Source organism: Siniperca chuatsi, linkage group LG12 (assembly GCF_020085105.1).
Source record: "Siniperca chuatsi isolate FFG_IHB_CAS linkage group LG12, ASM2008510v1, whole genome shotgun sequence".
Taxonomy (NCBI): domain Eukaryota; kingdom Metazoa; phylum Chordata; class Actinopteri; order Centrarchiformes; family Sinipercidae; genus Siniperca; species Siniperca chuatsi.
In genome coordinates this window covers 8,828,928-8,853,998 of record NC_058053.1, presented here as the reverse complement: position 1 = coordinate 8,853,998, position 25,071 = coordinate 8,828,928, and the positions used below count along the sequence as shown (strand labels likewise).

The 25,071-nt window shown below is 39.5% G+C and overlaps 2 protein-coding genes across 15 annotated transcripts in view; both read left to right on the top strand.

The window, feature by feature from the left end:
* Positions 1-15,430, top strand: part of stxbp5l (syntaxin binding protein 5L) — a 144,652-nt gene extending 129,222 nt beyond the window's left edge. For 8 of the 13 annotated variants that reach the window (XM_044216931.1, XM_044216930.1, XM_044216934.1 and 5 more), the window contains 7 exons: positions 3,629-3,730; positions 4,737-4,976; positions 9,126-9,489; positions 10,213-10,378; positions 11,365-11,476; positions 11,705-11,925; positions 12,517-15,430. In XM_044216931.1, coding sequence (XP_044072866.1) covers positions 3,629-3,730; positions 4,737-4,976; positions 9,126-9,489; positions 10,213-10,378; positions 11,365-11,476; positions 11,705-11,925; positions 12,517-12,558 — 1,247 coding nt within the window. In that variant the 3' untranslated portion in view covers positions 12,559-15,430. The remainder of the gene's footprint in view (positions 1-3,628; positions 3,731-4,736; positions 4,977-9,125; positions 9,490-10,212; positions 10,379-11,364; positions 11,477-11,704; positions 11,926-12,516) is intronic. The other 5 variants (XM_044216933.1, XM_044216940.1, XM_044216942.1 and 2 more) reach the window with 1 other exon arrangement.
* A 983-nt stretch (positions 15,431-16,413) lies between these two features.
* On the top strand, positions 16,414-25,029 carry poglut2 (protein O-glucosyltransferase 2). Of its 2 annotated transcripts, none has more exons than XR_006380174.1 (10): positions 16,414-16,963; positions 18,890-19,095; positions 19,235-19,440; positions 20,312-20,389; positions 20,745-20,917; positions 21,803-22,040; positions 22,641-22,850; positions 23,084-23,173; positions 23,425-23,548; positions 24,872-25,029. XR_006380174.1 is itself a non-coding variant. In XM_044217150.1 (10 exons), exons 1-10 carry the CDS (start codon positions 16,770-16,772, stop codon positions 24,887-24,889), a joined length of 1,518 nt encoding a protein of 505 aa, XP_044073085.1. In that variant the 5' UTR covers positions 16,414-16,769; the 3' UTR covers positions 24,890-25,029. The 2 variants fall into 2 exon arrangements, 1 of the variants encoding a protein (XP_044073085.1); XM_044217150.1 differs by having other exon boundaries at positions 23,444-23,548.
* Positions 25,030-25,071: the final 42 nt, after the last annotated feature.

The following is a 25,071-nucleotide window of genomic DNA, read 5'->3' as shown; positions in this document are numbered from 1 at the left end:
ATAAACCTGGTGCACCACCAGCGCTGCATTGCCTTCATATAGTGCTGTTGCATTATACATAAACTCGTGTCCCTAAGGAGAAAACACTGCTGTAAGGCTCAGGTTGTGCAGGTCACTCACTCCCGGTCCAGTCTGTATTTGCTTTTAGTCTCTTTAGGCTTTAGGCTCTGTCAGATTAATGGGAAGTCTCCGTCAGGTCACTACAGGCTAATCTCTCCATAGGAGACTCAACACTGTGACAGTTCCCAAAATGCCACAGTTACTGTAGCCACCCCTACACGCACATCAGACAAAAACTAACACAAACTGGTTGCAAATCCTGGCAGTTAAAAGTCAGAGCATGTTCCTAAATTACATTCTTTTCACATCTGAGCTGTGCAGTAAAGTTACAAAGATTTTTAATATGGGTCGACACCCATTTGTTACTATTGTGTACTATTAACAAACATGCTGATGCGATGTCTGGTTGCTAAATAATAAACAGGCTAGGTGCAGTGACAGTTGACCCTTTTACAACAATTATGCAATTAGATTCACGCTGCCATCTTCATCAACCTCGTTATACAATAGTGACCTGGAGCCGAGAGCGAAGCAGTTTTTCATTAGCATAAGCTGAATGTTTTATTAAAGCCACTGCCTGAGCTACAGCTGCATTATCAACCAAACCGATGTAGACGATGGTAGAAATCGCTCTTTTCCACATCATTGATTTAATGTATCTATAACCTCTGAAAATATCCGTGAGAAACTGTTCGACAGACTTCTTGAGTATTTTAGCATGAAACTTTGAATTAGGATTTAACAAGGTAGCAGCTTGATATTTAAAGTAACCAAAAGAGAGAATCACTCATACAGGTAGACAGAGGTGGATGTGCCTGCTAGATCTCCAGACTTAACTTGCTGATTGAGTCTTACTGATTAAGACGTACAAGTAAGAAAGATATATAAGTAATACAGATGGGTTTAGTAGTATGGGTTTTGGCACCATTAGCATGGTCATGTTACTTAGATGCACCAGGTTGTGACAACCTAGAGATGTCAAATGATTACTAAACCCAAACTTTATTCAAAAAGTCATTGTCAGAAATTCAACAGTAAAGAAAACAATTTGTTCAAGCTGGACTGCAGTGTTTCACTAGTACTATACTAGTGAAACTATAAGCTAGCGTAAAAAAAAAAAACTATGAGAGAGTCTGTCTGACACTAAAGAAGCGTGTCATCGTCTGTCTAAGGGATAACCACCTCGCCTCTGTGTGCCTTAGTGACAGTGTCCTCCTGCTCTTATAGTGCTGAAATAACTTGGAGAATGTGGCTCTGGCTTTAAGCAATTTACAGTGGTCATCACAGTGTCCAAAATTTGACATGACACGACAACTGGGTCCTTTGTCTTTTGCGACAAGTCCATTTCTATACAGGAAAAAAAAAGTGTTGGACAGGCCCTCTGGGGTAGTGTATCACGTACCACTTGCAGGTTGAAGATGTCATTGTATGATAGCGTTGGATTTGCCTGTGGACAGAGCATAGATTTGTAGTGGATCAATCAAAAAATTCCCCTGTTCTGTCCTTCATGAGACTGTGGCACTGGTTGTAGCAACATCTGCTTAGAAACTGTAGCAGTGCATTCTGATATAACGGAAAATGCGGAAGTAACTGTTAGATTTCATTTTGTTGCTGTGTTTTGATTTAAGCACTCTATGTGTGAGTACAGTCGCTTTTCTCTGCAGACCGTTGCATATTCTCTGTCTGTTGCCTACCTTTGGCACTGTTGTTTATCAGTTGCACTGGGTTACCACAGTGAAGAGCCAGCAGGATCACTGGAATAATTAAAGGTCAACATGCGTTGCGAGAGATGAGACCAATGTTAATGAGGCCTGCATGCCAGGCGAGGAGACAGAGGAGGGAAATGGCAGGGGAAGCCAGACTCATTGTACAGTAAACATTTTCATACCTCCCATCTTGGTTAGGCAGCACACCTATTAAAAATTGAAGACAGAATTGTATGATACTGTTAGATTTGCCTGCGGATGTGGTCGGAAAATTGGCATTTGTTGTTTAAGAACAGGAAAATCCATAAGCTAGAGAGTGTGTGTTGTTATCAGTTGATTTGATTGTTAGTATAGAGAGATGGGTTGTTTCCCGACAGTGTAACCCTTAAATTAAGTATAACCCACATATTACACAATACCATAATATCACAAATTTCACAAGTAAAAAACGCAGTAATAGAATATATTTCACTGCACCATAGCACAGAGCTGAGGTGACTCAGTGACTACCTGGCCAGATGCTGAAGAGGCTTTCAAAAGTTCACACCCACACACACACCTACGTCCATGTTTGACTGCAAGATAAAAACCAAATGCAGAAGCAGTGGGCCTGTTATTTTATAGCTTTGTGATAAAACATGTCCCTGTTGGATCCTTGCAATAATTAACTAACTTATCTAAACTGTTAAAATGTTAAATTTTGAGGTCAAAGATTTCCTAATTCCCAACTAAGCACATAATTAAATACTGGAAAACCTGTCTGATACATCTATTTATGTGTGTTAATTGGCATTGTACAGTCATTGTACACAATCATTGGTGGTACATAGAAATTAAAAAAAGGAGTTAAGCGTACTCTCCAGGTGTCTGTCCTCTACACTGTGTGGGTGTATGTGCATGCACCACTGTATAAATCTGGCACTTTGTCTGTCTCAATGCTTCAGATTGTCTGCCTTCCCTTATCACCTCCCCGACACTGCCTCGCCTGCCTCGCCTGCCTCCAGCTCCCTGTGAGGGCCCCCCAGGAATCCCTGTGTCCTGTCAAAGTACCACTGTGCCTGACTTTCATTAGCCAGCACCCCACAGGCTGTGTCACACAGCGTAAACACACCCCAGCGACACACGGCAAAACCGAGCTGCTGCTACCCAGAATCACAGCAAAAGGCTACTTTGTCTTTGTGGCTGTCAGTGGCTTTGTACAGCAGTTTTGTCACGATACCAGAATTCTGACAAGAAATATGCAGATATATTTATACTGCTCCGATACTGTGTTAAACCAAAAGGAAAAAAAATAACCAGAATTTTTGTTCTTATAGCTTTGTAGCACCTTTTGTGCAGGACTTTTCACATCAGTTTCGTATTGTATTTGACTCCTTGCAACACTTTTGTACTTCCAGCAGTGTCAGAGAAAGCAGTATCAAGTCTTGTTTTGTCGTGCAAAAGTGCTGTACAGTAGCTCTTTACTGACCGTACTGGACTACAGAGTTTTTCATAACATTTGATACGTAGAAACCTGCACCCCTTGCCAACAGTGTTTAGTTGAGCAGATGGTGCAGAAAAAGGGTTTAGAGAGAAGATTGATAAGCGAGTAGAGGTTGTGTGGCCACCAGAAACATAGACGAGCGGCATCTTTTTCAGTCACACTCTTTCTCTGTCTCTGTATATATTTGAAGCAATCTTTCCACACTCAGTTGCATCTTTCTCTCTTTCTCTTTCTGTCATTCTCTGGTTCTGCTGTTCATCTGTCCGTCTTGTCTGTTTTTGGCTGGGTGGCTACACTTGTGTGTGTGTGTGTGTTTGTTTCCTTGGGGCATGGCGGGTGTGGTTTGTTATATGGGGTTCATGTTGTGGGGGATGAGTAGGTTATGCATCCCGGAGGGCAATGCTTCAGCAGTTACACGGAGTCACTATGTACTCCCACGACGAGCACCACACCACCGCCCCCTACTGCTGGAGCGACAGAGGTAAGGGGGCTTCGGCCACAAACCCATCAACTGCCGTCCTGCTGATTATTATACATCCGTCCCCCCGTCCGTCAGTCAGTATGTCAGTCCGTTCTGTGGCCCTGTTTCGTCTAAAACATGCCTGGAAGTGCTTGCTCTTGTCCTGAGGTGTAGGAGTGGGGTGATGCCATAGTGTATATTTTGTAGGCAGCATACATTTTGGGATACAGTACACTGTAATATCCCCCAAGTCACCCATAAATAAGCCTGTGTAGATTTTGGTTTTCATAATGCCTTGAAATTTTCCTGAAAATCACATTCATTGAACATCTGTCAAATTTTTCTGATATGTGTACACTGGGCTTCGCACCTATTTGCAGTTTGTTGTTACATAAAGTCTGCACTCTGTGTAACATTAGGCTGGGAATGCAGTACTGCACATTGCCTGGCTCTGAATAATTCAGAAATGCAGCAATACAGAAATACTTTCATGATAGAGGCTTTAAGTACACAATGGAGGACCTGAATGGGTAGCACTCAAACAGAGTTAAAGGAATTTGGTGCAACTGCTGGCAACTGAGTGTGTGTCTGTTTGTAAATGCAGTGTATCTGACTGTCACCAGGCCGCTGAGTAGAATCTCATCAGTGAGTAAACACCAGTGCACTCTCAATAAACAAAGACAGAAGTGCGTGTGTGTGTGTGTGTGTGCGCAGGGTCTGGTGTGAAAATATGTTTCTGTCCAGTCGTCCCTTTGTAATGTTTGATCACTTTGCTTCTCAGTGTATCGCATATTTTCAGTGGCATCTTCCTATTTTTTTCCAGTGTTTTACATTACATACAATCTGCAGACAAACCATATGTGACCTTTAGGATATTTGTCCTCCACGCTCATAATCACTCTCCCTCTCCTAACTATGTACTTTTTTTCTTTTTAACCTTTTGATCCTCTCATACCACCATTCTTTCTTCTTTGTCCAACACTTCCATGTCTCTCTCCTCTTGCGTCATCTCTGCCTGCTGCTACAGAGAGTCGTGAGAACTCCTTCAGCCGTTCACGCAGTTCCAGTGTGTCCAGCATCGACCGGGACACCAAAGAGGCTATCACCACGCTGCAGCTCGGAGAATCCTACGGGCGCAAGAGTGACGCCTTGCCCACCCCATGTCTGTGGGTGGGCACCAGCTTAGGCGTGGTCCTGCTCATCCCAATGTCCATTCCCACCGACCAGGAGGAGAGGATGGAGGAACCTGTGACCATTGGCCCCAGCGGTAAGTCCCAATTAGACTTGGTTTCATCGAAAAGACGTCACCTTTACCATAGTTGTAGGCACAATTTCCTGCACAAACAGTGATTATTACCAACATTTCCAGTGTTCTCCCTTTTGGTTTTACCACCAAATAAAGTGTTTTAAATAATCTGGCTAAACTGTTGGCTTATTTACAACCCATCTTTTGACTGTTACTTGTTACTTAGTTGTGACAATGTTGTCACCGTGTTCCCAGATCTCAGCAATATTTTAGTGTGCACAATATTATCATTACAGATAGAAATAATGGCCAAACTTGTTCTAATAGAAAATCCTATACACACACCAAAATCCCATTAATGAATCTATTGTAGGGTTTAAAACTGCTTTCAGCTTTGTCAGCAACAAAATCAAGACGAAGACATTATGAATGAAAAGTGAAGGAGACAGAGAAGGAAGACATTAAGAACTACAAAATAAAAACTAAATATGATATAATTTGCATCATTATTTTAATCTTAATAAAATTAGAATTTTGAAACTATTCATGCACCACTACAAGCAAGCTATTAACCATTTCAACGGTATTGTATTTTCAATTCAGGCTACATCCTTTTTATTGAATTTTTCCTCTCACCTGTGACTTTGAAGCTGTGATAATAGGTTGTATGCTCCACGTGACAGACACAAAGCCTAATGTTTGAATGTGCAAATAGAATAAAGAGACCATACTGTATGTTCTCCATTACCCTGTTTAACCAGTGGAACACAGTGGGATTTGAAAAATAATGGAGCCTTTCTAAACTGCTGGCCCAACTCAAAATGGTGGTCAGTGTTATCAGCACAAAGTGTCTAGACTACATTTGTCTGACTCATCTTTAAGTATTTTGCATATGACAAAGGTTCAATCAGCTTTTGACTATATTTGATAATTAATACAGTAGGTTCACAGTAATCAACTGAACCAAACCAAAGACTCAACAAACCAAAATGCTAGAACTTACCATAGGGGACCAAGTCAGTTGTTTTGTTATTGTAATCACACTATTGATAGTTAATATGGATTTTGGTTACACTTTATTTGGATAGTCCACCTACAGATACAGTTGTATGCAAAAGTAGTTTAGGAACCCCTGACAATTTCCATGATTTTCATTTATAAATATTTGGGTGTTTGGATCAGCAATTTAATTTTGATCTATCAAATAACTGAAGGACACAGTAATATTTCAGTAGTGAAATGAGGTTTATTGGATTAACAGAAAATGTGCAATATGCATCAAAACGAAATTAGACAGGTGCATAAATTTGGGCACCCTTGTCATTTTGTTGATTTGATTACCTGTAACTACTTAGCACTGATTAATTGGAACACACAATTAGTTTGGTGAGCTCATTAAGCCTTGAACTTCATAGACAGGTGCATCCAATCATGAGAAAAGGTATTTAAGGTGGCCAATTGAAAGTTGTTGTTCTCTTTGACTCTCCTCTGAAGAGTGGCAACATGGGGGCCTCAAAACAACTCTCAAATGACCTGAAAAAAAAGATTGTTCTACATTATGGTTTAGGGGGAGGCTACAAAAAGTTATCGCAGAAATATAAGCTGACAGTGTCCACTGTGAGGAACATAGTGAGGAAATGGAGGACCACAGGCACAGTTCTTGTTAAGGCCAGAAGTGGCAGGCCACATAAAATATTGGAGAGGCAAAGGCGATGGATGGTGAGAACGGTCAAAAACAGCCCACAGACCACCTCCAAAGACCTACAACATCAACTTGCTGCAGATGGTGTCACTGTGCATCGTTCAACAATTCAGCGCACTTTGCACAAGGAGAAGCTGTATTGGAGAGTGATGCGAAAGAAGCCTTTTCTGCACAAACGCCACAAACAGAGTCGCTTGAGGTATGCAAACACACATTTGGACAAGCCAGCTTCATTTTGGAATAAGGTGCTGTGGACTGATGAAACAAAGATTGAGTTATTTGGCCATAACAAGGGGCGTTATGCATGGCAGCAAAAGAACACAACGTTCCAAGAAAAACACTTGCTACCCACAGTAAAATTTGGTGGAGGTTCCATCATGCTGTGGGGTTGTGTGGCCAGTGCCGGTACTGGGAATCTGGTTAAAGTTGAGGGTCGCATGGATTCCACTCAATATCAGCAGATTCTTGAGAATAATGTTGAGGAATCAGTCACAAAGTTGAAGTTACGCCGGGGCTGGATATTTCAACAAGACAACGACCCAAAACACTGCTCAAAATCTACTTTACTACTTTATGCAGAGGAACAAGTACAATGTTCTGGAATGGCCATCCCAGTGCCCAGACCTGAATATCATTGAACATCTGTGGGGTGATTTGAAGCGGGCTGTCCATGCTCGGCAACCATCAAACCTAACTGAACTGGAGATGTTTTGTAAGGAGGAATGGTCCAAAATACATTCATCCAGAATCTCATTACAGGCTATAGGAAGCATCTAGAGGCTGTTATTTCTGCTAAAGGAGGCTCTACTAAATATTGATGTGATTTTTCTGTTGGGGTGCCCAAATTTATGCACCTGTCTAATTTCGTTTTGATGCATATTGCACATTTTCTGTTAATCCAATAAACCTCATTTCACTTCTGAAATATTACTGTGTCCTTCAGTTATTTGATAGATCAAAATGAAATTGCTGATCCAAACACCCAAATATTTATAAATGAAAATCATGGAAATTGTCATGGGTTCCTAAACTTTTGCATACAACTGTAGTTTAGAGAGTATTTGTAACATTTCAACAGCTTATTAGTTGAGATTCAACAATTCAACTGTTTCACAAATAAAACCGTTTTCTAGGTTTGGTTAGGTTTAGGGTTTTGGTTAGTGTATGTTCATGAATTGTCACATATAGTTTGATAATCTGTTAAAAATCCAACATCCAAATAAAGTGGCTTTTTAACAGTTGCTCATTTGGAGTCATGTGTCTGACTGCCCAACAATTGCAGATGAAGACAATATTCAGTCTTCAATCTTCTTCTATCTGTCTGATTTTGGTTTCTACCAACTCCAGAGGGAAATATATGGCTCTTTAGCTGCTAAATGCTCCACTATGTGGCCGTTTGGTACTGGGCAGGTAATATACAGTGGGTTTATTTGAACTTTTTTGCTGAAAACAGCTTTTTTTTTTGCATCTGGAGTACAGTAGTTGCCTTTTGTAATCCTTTTATTTTTCATATTAATGTGATGTGAATAAGAAAACGCAACGTTGATGCAGTGCAAGGCTTTTAAAATAAGAGCAAGTAATTTCCCGAGGAATTAAGTGCATTGTGTGAAGCTGTGTGAGCAGCATTTGAAAACTCAACTCTTTCCTGGTCTTATTCATACTTCAGGGCTTCTAAAAACATATTGGTTTCAGTTAGTAATTGAATTATAAATTGTTGTCAGCGAGAACTTTGATGGCCGTTTGTCATGCATGATCTTGCATTGACTCCCTTCTGTACTCAAGAACAAGGATAGATTTTGCAGCCCCATTATGTTTGCACTCTGACTAAACAAAACCAAGCCACTCAAACATATATTACCAGTCCAGAAACCCTGCTGTGTGTGGAAAAAGGTCTCCTACTCAGAGTAGAAACATCAATAGACCAAAAACCCCAGGCCCTTTGAAGCAGCAGTTGTTCTCTTGAGCCTGAACGTACAAAAAACAAGCTTATTACTGGAAGGTCACAGAATCAGTTCCATGGAAAAAAAGAAAAGCATTGTGTCTTATGCAGTAAATGTCGTATTTGAAAAAAAATGGCAGCAAACTCAGGTGTATGTGTAAATAATGGATTACTTAGTAGCCAACAGCAGATAACAGGTTATACTAGGCTCCTAAATGTGAATATGTGAACCTTTTGTGATAGTTTTACAACATCAAACATTCATAGTGACAGTCTCACTTAACTTTACATGTAAAGTTCAATTCATCTCAATTTAAGACAAGAAACAATACAAGTAGGATTGATGACAATGAAAATCTTCTCTTTATTAATCCTCATGTGTGTCACTCCAGAGTGTTTGGTAATGGAGATAAGTGTGCAGCTATTGTTTGCATTTAGCATCTTCCTGGCTCATGATAATGTGTCGTAGCTTTGGAAATTTTAGTTTTAGACTTCATGCCTTCCCTCTTCCCTCTGTTGACACTCCCAGGAACGGTCCTGATGCTGAAGGGCTCAGTGCTGCGCTTTGGCTTCTTGGACTGCATGGGAGCGCTCATTCAGAGCCCCTATGAGGTTTGGCGCGACCTCAACGCCCCCGAGGACCCTGACAGACCGCGGAGGCGCAAGCTAGTCAACTTTTCACCATCATCCTCCCAGGACACCTGCGGAGAGGGACATCTGGCTGTGGTGTGCTCCGAGAGGCAGGCCAAAGTATTCTTGATGCCCTCGCAGTCTTGCCTCTTTGTCCACAACATCACAGAGTCATCCTTTGTACTGCGAGCCGACGTGGTATCTGTGTGTAACAGTGTGTGCCTGGCCTGCTTCTGTGCTAACGGACACGTCATGACACTCAGGTATAACCTCAAGCTCTCGTCAGCTTTCAGAACGTGGGACAAACTGCAAGTTTTGTACATGTTTCTTTCTATTGTCTGTCTTATCAGATGTTTGTTTTGAGTCTGTGCACAGAATTAAATGAAAACTCAGATGTTTTTACCTGACATGATATACCGTATTCTCGATTTGATGTATTGTTTCTGCTGCAAAAAATTTGGCTTAGACCAGGGCTGCACAATTAATCGTATAACAATTGAGACACAACTTTGGCCTTGACTATTAATCAGACTTAGTTGAGTGCAATATTAACACTTTGCATTTAGAGTGCCTGCGCTGATGCATTAAATAAAGTGCTTCCTTTTCACAGGTAAACTGTGAATAGTGTGATTAAATTATTGGTATTTAATCTGAACACGCTGTAACTAACTGGTCTCTGTTTCTCAAATACACCTCTGGCTACAAGCAAGAATGTTTTCAACGCAGAAAAATCATGCACATGTCATGTAACTACAATGTCTATGTAGGAATAACTCCGTCCCATTTTATTTATATCTCTTACCTCTAAAGATGGAGAAAACATTTTGATAAACAACCCTGAGATTAGATAAGATTTGAATCATGATTATGATCTTTTCTATAATCGTGTTGCCCAAATTTGGCTCTGATGTGTGGTGTGGTTTACTTTGCGCGGTACAATTTGTATTAATTTAACTTATCTTTTATTCTTCTCACTCTGCCCACAGTTTGCCCAGTCTAAGACCGCTGATGGACGTCAATTACCTGCCTCTGACAGACATGCGCATTGCAAGAACCTTTTGCTTCACCAACGGGGGGCAGGCACTATATCTCAGCTCCCCGACAGAGATCCAGAGAATTACATACAGCCAGGAGATGTGTGACAACCTGCAGGTCAGCACTGCAGTTTGTGTGTGCATGCTATCTATCTATCTATCTATCTATCTATCTATCTATCTATCTATCTATCTATCTATCTATCTATCTATCTATCTATCTATCTATCTATCTATCTATCTATCTGTCTATCTGTCTATCTGACTATCTGTCTGTCTGTCTGTTTATACAACTCTGTGACATACAACATGTCTCATAATTTAGCTTTTTGGTTTTATGAAAGCTATCAATGCATTTATGATGTACACATTGAGATCATTCTAATTTTGCTTGACTGACAATTTGCCTCATCTCACATTTTGGTTCTGAGTTCAGAAAAGTATTGGTGCAGTAAAGAAGCAGGTGCCATTATTCCCACCAAGAACTGACACAGGCCATTGAAGTGAAATGTCACTGTTGTCAAATGCGGTTTGAACTCCACTGGGCTGATTGTGTGGATATGGTTTTACTATGTGTGTGTGTGTGTGTGTGTGTGTGTGTGTTTGTGTGTGTGTGTGTGTGTGTGTGTGTGTGTGCACGCGCGTGCACGTGTGTGCATGTAGATATGGGCATATTCATATTCATAGATGTGTTTATTCCTAAGAGCCATCACTGCACCCTCACTAATGATAACAGACGTCAGTGGAGCTTGTGACATGATGCTGCCATAGTGCCACCTATGGGCAACAGTAGGTACTCAGATTATGGTCTGGTTCTCCCCAGTCACTAAGGAGAAGTTATCAGTGTACGTGGACAAGTCAACTTACAGTAAGACCAACATTGTTATACAGTTACATGCATGGATGCTATGACAGTTCTCACAAAAGGTGAGAAAATGAAGAAAACTTGGCACTTTGACCCCACCCTACCCTACCTCAGTGATGACAAAATGTACGATCAACAAATATCGGCAATACGTCTCCGGTGCAGAATTGGAATTAATTGTTTTAGAAAAACTGTGCTGAGAATTTCTTCTTTTTGTTTTTCATTTTGATTTATTTCAGGAGATGCTGGGTGAACTGTTTACTCCAATAGAAACACCTGAAGCCCAGAACAGAGGCTTTCTAAAGGGCTTCTTTGGAGGAAATGCCCACACCTTCGACAGAGAGGAGCTCTGTGCGTTCTTTGTCATATCTTTTTTTCTATAAGAAGGATTTCATTCTAGTGTGTACTAAGCCTAAAAATGTCACATGTCATATCATTGATTAATCAATATCTAGAAGGCACTATACATCTAGCAAAGACCTATCAAATGCATCATAGCCATAATATTAACCCAGAATGTGATTTATTTCTCTGCCTCCTGTCATTTTCTCCTTCCTTTTTACCTGATGTTGTCGACAGTTGGTGAGGCAGCAGCTGGAAAGGCTTCTCGGAGTCTGGCCCAGCACATCCCTGGGCAGGTGGGGGTGGAGGGCATGAAGGTGGCAGCTAGTGGGGTGGTGGGTGATCTGGCGCGTGCCCGCATTGCTCTGGATGAGAGAGGCCAAAGGCTGGGGGAGCTGGAGGATCGAACCGCCCTGATGATGACCAGTGCAGAAACCTTCTCCAAACACGCTCATGAGGTAAAAACAAGATCATTAAAAGTTCAAACTAAATGTTTAGTCCCAACCAAATGTATGATAAAAAAACTTTGATAATTTAGTTCAATTTTTCATAATCTAAGTTAAAAAAATGTGTTTACAAATACTGTTATAAAAATGAAAAGGTAAACTGAAACTGAAAAAAAATGCTTGAATGAATTTTTTGTTCATGTTAGCTTTGGAAATATTACAGAATTATTGTAAAAATAATGTTAAATAAACATTTGTTTGTTTTAAGTTACATTATAGTTATTATATAAATGAAATACCCCAATAATGATGTAAAAAGAAAGAACAAGCTCCAGTGTTCTTATTCCAATTATATTTACCTCATTTTTATAACAACATACAGTAATCTTAGTAATCATATAGTCGTGCTGACACTTCACATCTCTAAAGAAGACATCATGGTGGCGCCAATTCTCCACCATGTCATTTATTTACTCCAACAATACCAAACTGATGTTTAAAAATGCTTGGCAAACTTTTAAAAAATGTTATTTCAAATAAATCTGTTCCATACAGGAAACGAATCAGTGGCAACTTATTCCTCACCATTTTTGCTTTTTACAGCTGATGCTAAAGTGCAAAGATAAGAAGTGGTACCAGTTCTAATAGCAGGACAGAGGGCTGAGGCTTCCCTTGGACTGCTGGGAACTTTATGTCGGGACAGGGACTTTCACTCTACGAATGAGAGCAATTAAAAGAGAGACTCAAGAGTGACTTTGTCGTTATGGCTTCTGGACTGGCTATGTGTAAGGCGCTGTCACATTGTTGAAGGACGTGGATGGGCTAGTTCCCTGTCTAGACATGTAGTGATAAGGACAGAAAGAGAATGGCGGCATATGAAGGACTGAAGATGGAACTGGAAATATCTAACAAGTTTGTGTGTGTGTGCGTGTGCGTGTGCGTGTGTGTGTGCGTGCGCGTGCGTGTGTGTATGGTTGGGTTTTCTGGACCTCACTGTGTAGATACTCAAAAGTTAAGAAACCAACAAGAAATGCATGAAACAAAAATGGATGACTATTAAAAATATCCAACTGCCATATTAAAAAGCAGCATGCTACTTTAACAAGAGATACAAAAATAAAGGTTTATTTAATGATGTAAGCCAACAACAGAAACTATGAAAAACTTTATATTTTTTGAAATATTTGTCAAAAAACTATATATAAAAAGGGAAATGTATACCTGCATTGCTATTAAGCCAAAACTTGTGTTCCTTTCCCTTTTTTAAATTTTTCTTTTGGGTTCATTTGAAAAACATTTTTCTTAGTCTCAGCAAATAGTACTTGCCACAATATAGATGCACATAGTTAGCTTTCTATACACACACTTATAATAATGCTAAAACTATGTTCTTACCAATTACTCTGGGCTGCACAGTGCAAACACAAATCAGTAGTATTTACACTTACCTCTGCACAGTCTAATCACACTAATTTAATTTCACTTTTCGGCTGCTGCTACTTACAAAAGCATTAAATAATGATGAGGAATATCTCACTCCCCAACTACAGTTGTATGAAAACAGAGAACAGATTGGTGTGAGACGTATGCAAAGGCTGAGAGAGTTAAAAGCGTACTCTGGACACAGTGTGTTTATATCTATAGTATGAACCTATATACTATTCACGTGCCATAAAAAACAAGATGAGTGAATCCACTCACTGTAAACTAACTAACAAAGAGCTAATATCATGTTTCCTGTTTGACCAGAACAGATGAGACATAGTACATGGAGTTGGCCATAGAGGGCATTTATCAAAGTCAAATAAGTCAGTTTTCTTTATGAAAAAAAAACATGAGGGTGTTTTTTATTAATTTTTTTGGTTGTTGCTGGTTCACCATTTGAGTCTTTAGCTGCCTTTGTCAGACGTACAAGTTTAGTGAGCCATTAGATTGTGTGTGTGTGTGTGTGTGTGTGTGTGTGTGTGTGAGAGAGAGAGAGAGAGAGAGAGAGAGAGTGCCACAAATGTTAAACTATCATCGACTCTTTCTCTGCCAAAGCAAGCAAAAATGAACGACACCCTCCCATCTCTCTCCACCTCAGTCTTTGGTTAATGTCGTTACACCTGAGTGATCCTCTTTTCACGATCACAAACAACACTTTAAATGATTGTCACTGTCTTTGTGGCGGGAGTACGAAGAGGAGTCGAATCACCTCCATTCAATCACTACCATCTCCCTCGTGAGTGGTTTATCAGTAAAAGGTTTTGGAGAAGTAACAGTATTTCTTTCAGTGATGTTCAGATGTGAGTCAGTGAAGAAACTATGTATGTGTAAAACATTTGCAACGATTTCAACTGAAGGCAAATATGTTCTTTTTTTGTTCAATATCGTTCTTGATGACTATGATATCCTCTTGTCGCAGTCCTATATTTGATGGTGATGGCCTCTCAACTGAAGGCTCTTGTATGTTAAAAAACAACAAATGTTTCATGATACATGGTTGTGTATCATATTGTGATTGTGTTGTACATGTCAAATGGGTAGCCACATGACACGGGCAAACAGCATTAACTGAGGAGGATATTTTGTACTTGTGTATTTGTCTGTATCTTGAATTGATCTGAAAAACCAAACAGAGGATTATTGATATCCATCTCTCAAACATCAGGCCTTTTTGCACACAAGCATTAAGACATATGAAGCATTGCGCCTTGATCATGATCACTCTCACATAAAATATGCACAGTGACACATACACTCAAAACCTAAAAAATAACAGACACAAGTGAAATCCATCTGCATTGCTAGTCATTTCTGCCTGCTTCCTGTCAGGCTGCTGAGGCGTTCCTTAGGCTTAAATGGCCTTCAAAACCCATTTGTTTTCACCAAACTGAAGTCACCTGAAATCCTAAAGTAGTGCCACGTGGATTTCAGGAATTACACGTGATTTGATTCAATGATGTGTCTTAAACATGTCAAAAAAAATACATTTCTCTCCTATCTCTGTACCGTCAATGAGATTTGTGTTCAGTGCAGTTCTTTCAATGGCAGAGAAAACACACAAAAAAAACAAAAAACAAAACCAAAAAAAAAAAAATGTAAAAAAAATAAATAAAATAATCTGACTTCTACTGACAGGGTGTTTTGTTAGTATGTTTTTGGTTTGTATGTTTTTGGTTTTTATATTAACTGTACAGTTCAATCTTGGGAGAAAGGTGAAACAAAAAACGATAAGATGAAGACATTATTGGGATATTTTTCTCTGTATATGTTGTACCTGTTACTGCTGGTACTGTATCTGGTATTCTGGCTCTGTCTAAATCACTGGAACTCTGTAGTTCTTCACACTGTAGTATCCTGAAAAGGCATTTCTCTGGTTTTCTCAATGATGGCAGCAAAGTTTGTCTTATTTAAATGGATTCTACCACTTTTTGTTCTTATTGATATTATACTAGTGTAATAGAAATTACTTGACAAAAAAGAACTGAAAACATGTTGATGCAAAAGCAAACTGAAATAAACCTTGATTGATGTACACAGTTGAGAGCTCTGTTTCACTGGCCCCCAACCAGAATCAGCTGCTGTTGTTTTGCTCTTATGAAGTACAAGGTGGTGTTTCCTGCTGAATTACAAAGGATCAGCTGCTGGATGAGTGTCCTCTTCTAACACGAGAAACGTCGCTGTTTGTAATTTTGGGCTTAGAAAATTTTAGACTTTAGATTTTAAATCCATTACAGTTGTATATTCCTCCATACTCTGGCAAATCATGATACTCAGTGGTGGAAATGTAACTTCAGTACATTTACTCAAGAACTGTACTTAAGTAGAAATGTTAAATATGTTACTTGAGTATTTCAATTTAATGCCACTTTATACTTCTACTCCATTATAATTCTGAGAAATGTTGTACTTTTTACTTCACTACGTTTATTTGACAGCTATAGTGACTTTACAAATTAATTATCTCGACCAACTACAACAGTAAAATACTACTAACGCATGAATGCACCAGCAATAATAATTTAATAATATAAGAAATATAACTCTAAAAGGGGACATTTTTCTACACTGAGTACTAACTTAATTTATGTAATATTTACGTAACATTTCCAATGCATGACTTACTCGTAATGGAGTATTTTTACAGTGTGGTATTGCCACTTCTAGATGTGACTACTTCTTCTACCACTGAAAACATTGTAGGAGAGTGAGAACGGGAAGGTTTGGATTATGTGCATTATTTTTATTAGCTAATCACTCCATACATTTCCATGCGTCCAATAATTTATCACAAAAAAATTGCCACTGCATAAACCTATAAATAAGCCACATTCACCGTACCATCCTATTCACTCAGCATCATGAGCATCATGCCCATGGACGGTATGATCACGCCCAGCATGTACCAAAGAATTGAACTTCCGGATTTCTGTACAATCACATTCATTTCAGATTCCTCATCCAGCCAATCAAACCGAGATTCGGTGGAGTGGCGACCAATCACATCATTACATCGCGCGTGCTTATCCCGCCCCCTGTTTATTCAGCAGATAGTTTACTAAACTGTACAAAGATTTTGTAACTTGCTAAACGGTAACCTTCGTGTCACTGAAGGCATATTAAAATATTAAAATAATACAACTATGCGCGTATGTTAGCCACATATAAGCCATTAGCAATGCCACCGCTGAATTGTGCTATTACAAATGGAAACGGAACGAACTAACGTTAAAACGTTAACTGACGTTACAGACTTCTATCCATTCTCTTATTGTTTGGACATTTTTAAACCGACAATGGCAAGTTTGGGCAGTGAACCTCTGTAGGGAGAAAAGTAACGGCTAACGTTTAAGGACAGTCAACGCTGGACAGTGATGTCTCTCCGACTATTTTCATGGTTGCTGCTGCTCTTCTGTCCGGATCTGTTCAGACATGAACTCCCGGGGGTTCAGGCAGACTCGGTACCCAGTGCTGCTAAAACTTTGGTATGGGGACCTGGACTGGAGGCAAACATTGTCCTTCCAGCTCGATTTTTCTACATACAGGCGGTGGACAGCTCGGGGAGAAAGTAAGTAGGCCTGCCACCCGCCTTTGTTTTAGCCAAGACGTTTTTCCAACAACATGTACAATTTTATTGGCAGTGCTGCTTTCAAGTGATCCACGTAGCATCCTACTTTGGAGTATGCAAGGTATAGGTGGTATAATAAAATATATATGTTTTTATATATGAAAATCATTTATGTAACTTGTTTGGGTAAATAATAAATAAATAAATAATTAAATAAATAATTCAGGTTGTGCTGAATCCAAAAGACATCAGGTTTGTGTCTATTAATGTAATAAAAACTACCGTATGTGACAAAGATATATATATATATATATATGCTTAACAACTCTCCAATTAGCAAAGGTGCAGCCCACATTAAGGTTTATTTTTGCCTACACTTTTCTTCAGTGTTTTTTTTTTTTTTTTTTTTTAGAAAATAGGTTAATGGATAATATTCTGTTAAGCTTGAATGCCCAGATGTCTGGTATTCCAACCAAGAAATGAATTAACTTCAATATAACACAACTTCCACTTTTTCAAATGTAATTTCTGGGAAAAATATTGTGTAATATTTGGGTCGTTTTTGAGATGTCCTAGTTACAAAATGACAGAGGGGTGAAAACATAACCTCCTTCCAATTTAGTCAAGCAGGGCAGTGTTACTGTATTTCTCTTAGTACCTGAGGATTGCATGACTGCAAAGAAAGGACAAGTAGTAAATCTTTGCAACTACGTTGAAATTTTAAACTCAGTAGTGAGAGAGCAGAAGTTTGCGCCCCAGGGAGAGAGAGTTAGACAACCTCCTATAAACCCGTTCATCCAAAAGCTCCCAAGATATCCCACATTAGTGGGTGTCACTTTCACATATGCTTTGGGTCTCAAGATGGATATCAGTTTCTCACTTCCATTCATGCCTACAACAAAAAACTACCCTGTTGTTGTCTGCTGGTACACAACAGAGACAATAGCAGCATGTCAATACTAAGAAGCCATGAAATTATATCAGCAGCAACAGACTTGCTGTTTTAAATGCACAACTTGTTCTATTTAATTACAGTGTTGTCAGAAGTTATCGGGAAAATAATATGATTTAAATTGTGAATCTGAAATCAAACTATGACTATGAGTTGTTTTAGGGTGTTTTTACATCTATATTAAGGGACCAGCATGACAATGACCCTAAACATTTAGACAAGTATATATGTAAACACTCTCAAAGCTTCATTTCAAATCCAGTGTGCTGGAGTACAGAGCCAATACAATTAATACTTTGTCACTGCGTTGTTTATGGGTTAGTGGTGAGATAAAGCCTGTAGATTACCTGTTCCCTCAGATGCTGTACCTACCCATTAACTGTCAAAGGTTAAAATTAAGTTCACTCGTAAAGCTTTGAAAGTAGGAAAATTATTTTACATTGTTCATTCTAATCAGATTTTTCACTCGCCCCAAACTACAGTTTAGAGTAAGTAATATTCAGCAACTAAAATTCAGGTGCTGGTCCCTCAGATGGAAATCTTAATCTAGGGCTTTTACATTAAAATATTTGGGCAAGTATCACATTCAATTAAACGAATTACACGTTCTCTGTATCCAATAATTAAATAATGGCCATTGTTATTTTACCTGATCATATTTGCAAGTAAAAATAACACTTAAGCAACTGTCAAATTAGCATCAGAATAACTGTGTTATGGTGAGTTTTAAATACGTAATTATCTTCAGATGGTCATATTTTAAAAACTTCATTTATTTAGTACTAATGTTAGTTCAAGACCCTCACAAAAATGGAGACCTTTGAAAGGAATAAACAAAAATATAAAAAGTACATACTGTTGGGTGAAGAAAAATCTTTTTGATGAGCCACCTAAATATGTTTTATATATGGCTTATTTTGTACACTAAAATGAAATAGCGTTCTTAGTCATTCTCCATATTGTCTCCCTCACAGTTTAACAACATCACCTGGTGAGAAGACCTTTGAAGTGAAGATTGTGTCTCCAGTGGAGCAGTTCACCAGGATTTGGATCCAGGTCCTGGATCGTCAGGATGGCTCCTTCCTGGTGCGCTACAGAATGTACGCCACTTACGCGGACCTTCACATCCACGTTCTGCTCAAGAACAAGAATGTTGCCAAGTCACCGTTCGTTCTCAAAGGTAGAACACAATCCAAGCTGGAAAATGTGTTTAAGGATGAGATCTGTGTTTTTCTGGCTCCAGTAACTGATGGCACATGTTTATGGCTGGTGAAAGAGAAGGATCTTCTTAATGATGTGTCTGTGTTTTTCCTCTACAGGCCCAGTCTACCATGAGGGCTGTGACTGTCCCCAGCCCAGTGGTTCTGTATGGGAGGCCCACATGCACTGTCCTCAGTCCTTCCCCCAGATAGACAGGGACCTGGCCCTCTACGCCAGTGTTGACCCAGATCGCAACTCGCGGGAGATCCCACAGCGCTTTGGACAGAGACAAAGCCTCTGCCACTACACTATTAAAGACAACAAGGTACCTCACACCTGTGACACATTACAGTTAGGGTGGGGGGTGTCATGAAAAAACACTGGTTTAGGGAGTACTCGCCTGGTGCTAAACACCAAGTGAGGGGTGTATGTTTTATTTTTAGCAAACAGACAGTATCAGCCTGATGTAAGCAAACTGATATATTGGTCTAACTGTAGCTACAACAGTGAAGAAGTCAAACTACAGTAGGCTGTCTCCACAATTACTGACTATTGTCTGTAATTGTGTCTGATTTTACAAAAATCCCCCAGTTTCTCTTTCAAATACCAGCATGACCAAAGGGTAGCATAGTAATAAAGGGTAGAATTCCTTAGGCTGAATAGTTATTAGGGCCATGTAATAATGTAAAGTTGGCCAGGAGAGCCTGGAGCTCTGTGACACACCTGTAAGAATAGTCTATCAACCAGGTGTTCAAGGCTACAGTCTCAAAATACCACTGTGGACATCAGTCCAGGTACCTGTAATAGTGATACGTCTAAAGCGCTATTGGCACAGTGCTAGAACCAGTAAGTTATCAGTTGTCAGTGATTTCCAGTCCCATTGTAATTTGTACTTTCTGTTTTGAGTGTCTGTGTACAAAATTGGTTCTGTGCAAAATCCAAAAAACACACATTTCTGCAACTGTCTTTTTCCCTATACGTAACTGTGGAATAACTCCCGTAATACGCATGAAAGTACAAAACGCGAAAGACAAGACAATCCCAATTCAGGTCCACTTATTAGCTTTCCAGAGCTTTCAACCATACCACATGGTCTTCATCAGGTGGAGTTTGCAGTTAAGCATAAAAGTTTGTTCCTGAACTCCTGCACACTTCTGTGATGTTTTTGTGTTGATACAGCTTTCTCTTCTCTTTAGGTCTACGTTCAAACTTTTGGAGAGCATGTAGGTTTCAGAATCTTTATGGATGCCATCCTCCTGTCACTCACCCGAAAGGTAAGTACTTCTTAAACTATCTGTGTAATGCTGAAACATTTGAACAGTTTGAATCTTTAATACGCCATTAATATGTTTTATTTGTCACTTGCTTTTAGAAAACTAGAAAAAGGACGTGACAGAAGTTTAGATAGCTTTTTTCACTTCCATATTGCATTTATCCTTTCATTGGGAGGTTGTGATGCTTTACAGGGATTCAAAGTCTTCAAGAATGCACAACATTTTCATGAATTCTTCTATTATGTGATATTATTTTCTTAATAATATTATTTTTAATGGACAGCGCATTTCCTTCCTATTGTTAAAGAAAAGCATACTCCGTTTCTCTCTCTATGGTGTTGTGTTGTATGTCCAGGTGCGGCTCCCTGATATGGAGTTTTTTGTTAACCTGGGTGACTGGCCGCTGGAGAAGAGGAAACCCACTGAGAAGATTCATCCTATCTTTTCCTGGTGTGGCTCTAACAATACCAGAGATATTGTCATGCCCACCTATGACCTGACTGAGTCTGTCCTTGAGACCATGGGAAGGCAAGGCTGTGCATCCATAACACAAACATGTTTTGGATTAAGCTAAAAGATTTGGGAACTGTTGTGCACACTAAATATTACTGAGTTTGCAAAGGAGTCAGCAGAGTTGGCAATATCAAGTCTACAATGTGTGCTACTAATGTATAACTATCTGTATAAGTATCTTTTGAGTATCAGCTACTCACTGCCTGTGGGCCTGGTGGCTCTGAGAAGTTTGTAGCTTGCTTCTTAGTAGAGGACGGGAGCCATAGTCAGCTTGGACACATTGCAGTCCTGTAGTAGCAGGATCATCGTCATAAAGATGATTTACAATATGCTCCTCTTCCCTAAGCAGATGACAGTGGGGATAAGTATAGTAGATAAAGACCACACCATGATGCTGTCACAGCGCACACTGAATAATGGAACAGAAATAAACCTGTTCCAGGATGCTCGTTATTTCCTCAGTGTTGCTTCATGAATTTATGCAAGATAGGTGTGTGTGTGACGACAAATAAATAAATAAATAAATGTGCTAGAAAATATTTTATTTTACATCTAGACTGAGCCAGAAAAACAGCTCTCCATATCACGTATACGTTGACTTTTTGTGCTGCAGGATCAAGCGTCATCTGTAGCTGCTGATCTCTGCAACAGTGAACTGGTAAAGCAGTATATGCACCAGGGTACAAATCATTTATAGGCACTGAGGGAGGAAAGCTGACAGTATGAAGCCAATCCTTTATGTGGGTAAAATGATAAGATGACATTATTAATTACTGTCTTAATGACTGCCTTATGATTCTGCATGTCATTATCTACTGTATATACTGTATATATATGTGTGAGTCTGTAACTAACTCAAGATTAATAACTTGGACAACATATTGTCCATCCAATGAACAGAGTAAGTCTGGACATGATGTCAGTGCAGGCCAACACAGGGCCACCATGGCCAGAGAAGAATGCCACAGCCTTTTGGAGGGGCCGGGACAGTCGTCAGGAACGTCTGGAGCTGGTCAAGCTTTCCAGGGCTCACCCCAGCATGATAGATGCTGCCTTTACCAACTTCTTCTTCTTCAAACATGATGAGAGCCTCTACGGGCCGCTGGTCAAACATGTTTCTTTCTTTGACTTTTTCAAGGTGAGAGTGCTCCAGCATGGCTGCTTTCTGATTGAATGAATAAATAAAATGTCCTAGATACAAATTTCTTTAAAACATTTGAAACAAATAATACCATGTAATGGTAAGGAGATGCTAGTACTGCCAGACCCAGTAAGAATTAACACTTAACTCTGCGGCGGTTTGCAGCTTTTAGATAATTGTTTTACAACCATAGTAAGGCATTTTTTAGCAAACAAGCTCGGACAAGCTGAGCGTACCCAATTTGCTTTGCACAAAAGAGCAGAGGGCCGAAGTACACTAGTGTCTGGTGAGGAAAGTTTTCTCTGGAGATAACAGACCAAACCTGTGCTCATCTAGGTATCTAGGTTGCCAAAAAGACATCTCCGATGGGATGCCTATGTAGCTCTGTCTCTGCTGGATGTGTAAATTGACAATTTACAACATATTAGCCGTAACTTGATCAGCCTTAGTATGCCAAGACTTACTCTTTCTGCCATTAAATGTAACATAGGCTTTAACTGTTCACGTTATTGTAACTGGCAATACTAAGCAGTTTTTCAGAAGTTGTTTATGAAGAAAGTCAGTTAATTGTCATTTCTATTCCATGTCCACCACCAGTACAAGTACCAAATAAACATCGACGGCACTGTGGCAGCGTATCGACTGCCTTACCTATTGGCAGGAGACAGTGTGGTCTTAAAGCAGGATTCCGGCTACTACGAGCATTTTTACAATGAGCTTCGACCATGGGAGCACTACATCCCAATCAGGGCGGACCTCGGAGACCTGCTGGAAAAGATCCAGTGGGCTCGTGACCACGATGAAGAGGTGATGATGATATTGCGTATGGACATTCCGCATTATGTGTGGCAGTAAATGCTATGACGTGTGGTGTAAAATACTATTCACTGGATTCTTTAGGCTGATTTATTGGCCTCTTTAAGAATTAACATAAATCACTTTGTAACATTTTGTCAGAATGGAGTAAATGTTCTCTTGTCTGTGTTGCTGTGATCTAAAAAAAAAAAAAAAAAGTTGCTATGATTCTTGTTGTGTTTCAGGCAAAGAAAATTGCACTGGCAGGTCAGCAGTTTGCTCGCAATTATCTTAACGGAGACAGCATATTTTGTTACTACTACAAACTTTTCCAGGTAACATTTCTACACTTGCAGAGTTATATAAATTGATATATTGAAAAACTCACTACTAAAACAATAAGTATCAACAGTAATATGAGAAAATATTACCCCACTCCCTCATCATACCGTCACACTGGGGTCAAAGTATATCCCATTGGCACTGTATGGCCTTATTTATGTTTCACATCATGCAGAAATGTGTTCTAATTGCATATTTGCTGTCAGGATGTATTTCCCCTGCTTGTCATAATTCTCTCTGTAAGTTCAATGTTGTTCTTGTAGGAGTATGCCAAACTCCAGGTCACAGAGCCACAGATTCATGAAGGCATGGAGCTCGTAGAGCAGCCCAGTGATGACCTGTTCCCGTGTTCCTGTCACAGGACGAGGGTAAGGGACACCGTTAAGTTTCCCTTGCATCAGAGTGACTTTGCATTGTTTCACCTCACCTCAGTTTACAGGATAACACCAGTAGAGTCTCGACCCACTGACGTCAAAAGCTGTTGTAAATCACAAGCTTGCATTGTTCGCAAAGATACAGTTAAGACAACTCCGATGAATTGTTGCCTTGCCTAACACTATACAGTACATCATTTTATACCACGGTCTCCAAGTGGGTAAAGGATGTCCATTAAAACCTGTTTAACACGGATGTAGTACAACTTATGTTTGCCTAATGAAGAGGTAGAACTCAAAGGCAAAATAGAAGCTATGATGAATCTGGAAAAATGCAGCAGTATCTGGCAGATATTGACAGAACTGCACCTGTAATTACGATGGCTCTGTTCTGTTCAAGTGTCCCAGTAAGCTGTGACAGCGAGCCAGCATGCACAATACCAGGACCCTGAAACTGAAAACTGAAGCAGCTAAATGGAATTCAGCCATCATTAATTTTATTATTTACATTTATCCTACTGTGACATGTCAAAATGTCTATGAAAAAAGGCCTATATTAGTTTGTAAAGTGGCGCAGTGGACCTCTATATAGTGAGATTTTTTCAGTTATCTGCTCTTTGACTGATTTGCCTGCTAACTTGTACATGATTGAGAGGAGTGTGGGCAAAGGCTTGAATGAAAACATCATGTTACGTCAGAAAGGCAAACCTGTAGCAGAACAAAGCAGAATAGCTTCTAACTTGGCACCGCTCAGCTTAAAGACAGACCATACCACTCTATGGAGTGTGGCTCCCTCTGGTGTATGTAAAGTGCCACTGCTCCTTACTAAATGAATGCAAGTTGAATATAAAAATGTCACTAATATATTAAAATCCCTGCACACCCACGCAGGTGTTTTCAATTACTCTGGCTGATTAGACCTCTAGTCAGGTAGAAGGTGGGTGGAGCTATGCTGGGAATTATGTGATGTCACCAATGATAATGTAAATTCGCCCCCTAACAGGTGCAACAAAACAAAAACAGGGGAGTGAGTAAATATGATTAAAGCAAACAGTACTTGAATGAAAAATGAAATGTATTTAACTTTTTAGATTACAAAGTGAATATTCAAGTTTGAATGCATGAAAGTTGTAAACTGCTGTACATATGTACGTATGCTGCTCTTATTGGATTTTATAAATTATATTTTTTCAGTTCCTGATGGCACACATTTCTTCCCACATGCTAAAACAAAGCCAGCTAATACTTTGTTTTGAAAGCTGGCACATTTTCCACTCCTTCTGATCCTAACGTGAATCTTTTTGTTTGTTTTTTCAGGCAAAGGATGAACTTTGATTGACCTGTCATCCAGTTATAGAGCAATCCTTCATATCTGATATACTGCCAAATCATTTTTCAGAGTGTAAAGTAATTGTATGACTATGATATGAATCTCACATTATCTCATTTTTAAAATAAATATTTGTCTTTTTGTATGTTGAAAGTGATTTTCTTTTCTACTCTTGTATTATACACAT

Excerpts from the sequence above, each read along its gene's own strand:
- poglut2 (XM_044217150.1), top strand. The coding sequence starts at position 16,770 with ATGTCTCTCCGACTATTTTCATGGTTGCTGCTGCTCTTCTGTCCGGAT. Across the intron at positions 20,390-20,744 it reads TCCTGTCACTCACCCGAAAG|GTGCGGCTCCCTGATATGGA; the intron begins GTAAGTACTTCT and ends TTGTATGTCCAG. Across the intron at positions 20,918-21,802 it reads GTCCTTGAGACCATGGGAAG|AGTAAGTCTGGACATGATGT; the intron begins GCAAGGCTGTGC and ends TCCAATGAACAG.